The sequence below is a fragment of the Pseudophryne corroboree genome, chromosome 6, assembly GCF_028390025.1.
Source record: "Pseudophryne corroboree isolate aPseCor3 chromosome 6, aPseCor3.hap2, whole genome shotgun sequence".
NCBI lineage: Eukaryota > Metazoa > Chordata > Amphibia > Anura > Myobatrachidae > Pseudophryne > Pseudophryne corroboree.
This window is the reverse complement of record NC_086449.1, coordinates 65,317,601-65,320,161: the sequence shown is the minus strand read 5'-3', so window position 1 is coordinate 65,320,161 and position 2,561 is coordinate 65,317,601. Positions and strand designations below refer to the sequence as shown.

General features: G+C 36.8%; 1 protein-coding gene across 1 annotated transcript; it reads right to left on the bottom strand.

Annotated features, from left to right (window-relative positions):
- Nucleotides 1-219: 219 nt before the first annotated feature.
- LOC134934274 (gastrula zinc finger protein XlCGF71.1-like) lies at nucleotides 220-2,157 on the bottom strand. The gene is made up of 2 exons (XM_063929743.1): nucleotides 2,074-2,157; nucleotides 220-786 (listed from the first exon to the last, which is right to left on the bottom strand). Exons 1-2 carry the CDS (start codon nucleotides 2,155-2,157, stop codon nucleotides 220-222), a joined length of 651 nt encoding a protein of 216 aa, XP_063785813.1.
- Between the last annotated feature and the right edge of the window lie 404 nt (nucleotides 2,158-2,561).

Below are 2,561 nucleotides of genomic sequence, written 5' to 3'. Positions count from 1 at the left end.
TATAACCAGGTCATAATGACCCACCTCAACATCTGTGTAACAACTTTCCATCACAATGAGACCCGGATAACTGGTTCTCTCCTGTATGAATCCTCTGATGACTAAGGTGACTAAATATATTGGGTTTTTTGGGGAGAAACACTGCTGATTTCAGAGCATTTATATATGATTTGTGTGATGTCTAACAAGATGCAACTTACAGTAAAAACATTTGATGTATTAAGAGCATGTAAATAGTTTCTCTCCTGTGTGATTCCTCTGATGTATAAAAAGAGATGACTCATGGGAAAAAGATTTGCTGCATTCAAAGCATTTAAATGGTTTCTCTCCTGTGTGAATTCTCTGATGTTTAACAAGATCTTGATTCTCAGTAAAACACGTATAGCACTCAGAGCATGTAAATGGTTTCTCCCCTTTGTGAGTCATCAGATGTGTAACTAAATTTGACTTACGGGAAAAACATTTGCTACATTCAGAACATGTAAATGGTTTCTCTCCTGTGTGAATCCTCAGGTGTCTTACAAGATGTTGCTTCTCTTTAAAACTGTTGCTGCATTCAGAGCATTTAAATGGTTTTTCTCCTGTGTGACTCCTCTGATGTACAACCAGAGATGACTCCTGTGAAAAACATTTTCTACATTCAGAACATGTAAATGGTTTCTCTCCTGTATGAATCCTCAGGTGTCTTTCAAGATGTTGCTTCTTAGTAAAACATTGTCTGCATTCAGAGCATTTAAATAGTTTCTCTCCTGTGTGACTTCTCTGATGTACGACAAGAGTTACCTTCTGTGAAAAAACATTTGCTGCATTCAGAGCAGCTATATGGTTTCTCTCCTGTATGAATCCTCTGATGTGCGAGAAGATGTGATTTCCATGTAAAGCTTTTGTCACACTCAGAGCAGATATGGTTTGTCTCCTGTGTGACTCCTCTGATGTGTGAGAAGCTCTGATTTATATGTAAAGCGTTTGTCACACTCAGAGCACAGATGTGGCTTCTCTCCTGTGAGACTCATAATGTTAATTAGATGAGAAATAAATGAGTTGCTGAATATTTCTTCTCTCCAGAAAATGAAAAATGTTTTAATATCTTTCAGAGTTATAAGAAGAAATGACGTCTGTAGTTGGCTTGATCAGAGAACAATCTCAATTTCCACACTGTCTTCTTTTCTGGAATTCTGCTCCTTATAAGTCCTATTAGAAAGTAAATCATATTTAAATTAATTTAAGTTATTTTAAATTACAGAACGTTACAGATATTTATATACACTAATACATATGACCCAGTCATTACCATTATTTTTATATTTGTGTATGTTGTCAAATTGCTATATCCCCATTTCCAGTCAGATGTGCAGCACAGAAGCCTCTATCATCCTGCAGCAGATAACAATACATATATAGTATTGGAACAGTTATCTCCGGGGAGCGCTCTATTACTACCTTGTGATGCTAAGATTTCATCAGTTGTTTTAAACCCAAGGTAACACCTTTATGTATGATGTGGATGTGCTGCTCATTCCTTATAACCTGTTTTTAAGTTCACCCAAAATATTCTTATACATATATGTACATTTAAAATTATTTAATATCAATAACATTTAATTTAAAAAAAATCACAAATGCTGTACTGTGCCATAAACTAGTGCACATGTGCAGGACTCCAGGAAAATGGCTGCCTCCAATATGGGACTCTCGAGGGGTTCAAGAAAAGGGTGCAGGATGCGTGTTCTGAGCGCTCGACCCCAGGGACTCTTGTGCATCCATTATAGATGCACCACTCCCCACAGTACTGACAAAATATAGGGGAATGTAATAGGTGGTGGGAATCAGGATGTGAGAGATCAACCCGGTTTTGCCATGTAAATGATATATAATAGATAATGCAAGGTATAGAATATACATTTTATAGTAATGTACATTTTAAAACATAATACTATTGTAATAACTATATAACCATTGGTAAAGTACAAATTTTTTGTATTGATAACAAGACAATATCTACAAAACAACATCAACAAATGTTCTGTGTAGGTATCAGTAGGTAGACTCTTATGTAAAATATAATTAACTTACTCTACAGATTATTCTCTCTGTCTCTTTCATACTCCTCCATCCGTCCAGCTCTCCAACCAGTAACTCATCCAGCAGCTCCTCCATCAGCTATCAGTGGCCTGATACAGCCTATTTATATTCCCTCCTCCCCATATCTCCCAAGTAGTTACCAGGATGACCAGAAGAGGTGACATGTAAATTAGGGTCTCATTAGCATATAGTCATTCAGCACATCAGCTTCTCGTGCCCAGCTCCTTGTCTTGTAAATGAGGTGTAAATATTCCCAAAGTCACTTACTACAATGGGAAATGCTAATTACACCATGGAAGGGGAAACACCTTGCATTCTAATTAGATCACAACAGCCTCTGGCCTCCTGTTATGTCATCAAAGGGATCTTTTGTTTACAAGTCAGCTCTAGGCAGAGATTCAGCAGAAAGAGCTGTTCTACATATCAGCAAAAACTTCACAATGATTCACTGGTGAATTATAACATAAATAGACATATAT

Bases quoted from the DNA above. Each gene is read 5' to 3' on its own strand.
- LOC134934274 (XM_063929743.1), bottom strand. From the start codon at position 2,157: ATGGAGGAGCTGCTGGATGAGTTACTGGTTGGAGAGCTGGACGGATGG. The intron at 787-2,073 runs GTAAGTTAATTA...GTTTTTTCACAG, and splicing joins CAGAGAGAATAATCTGTAGA to AAGGTAACTCTTGTCGTACA.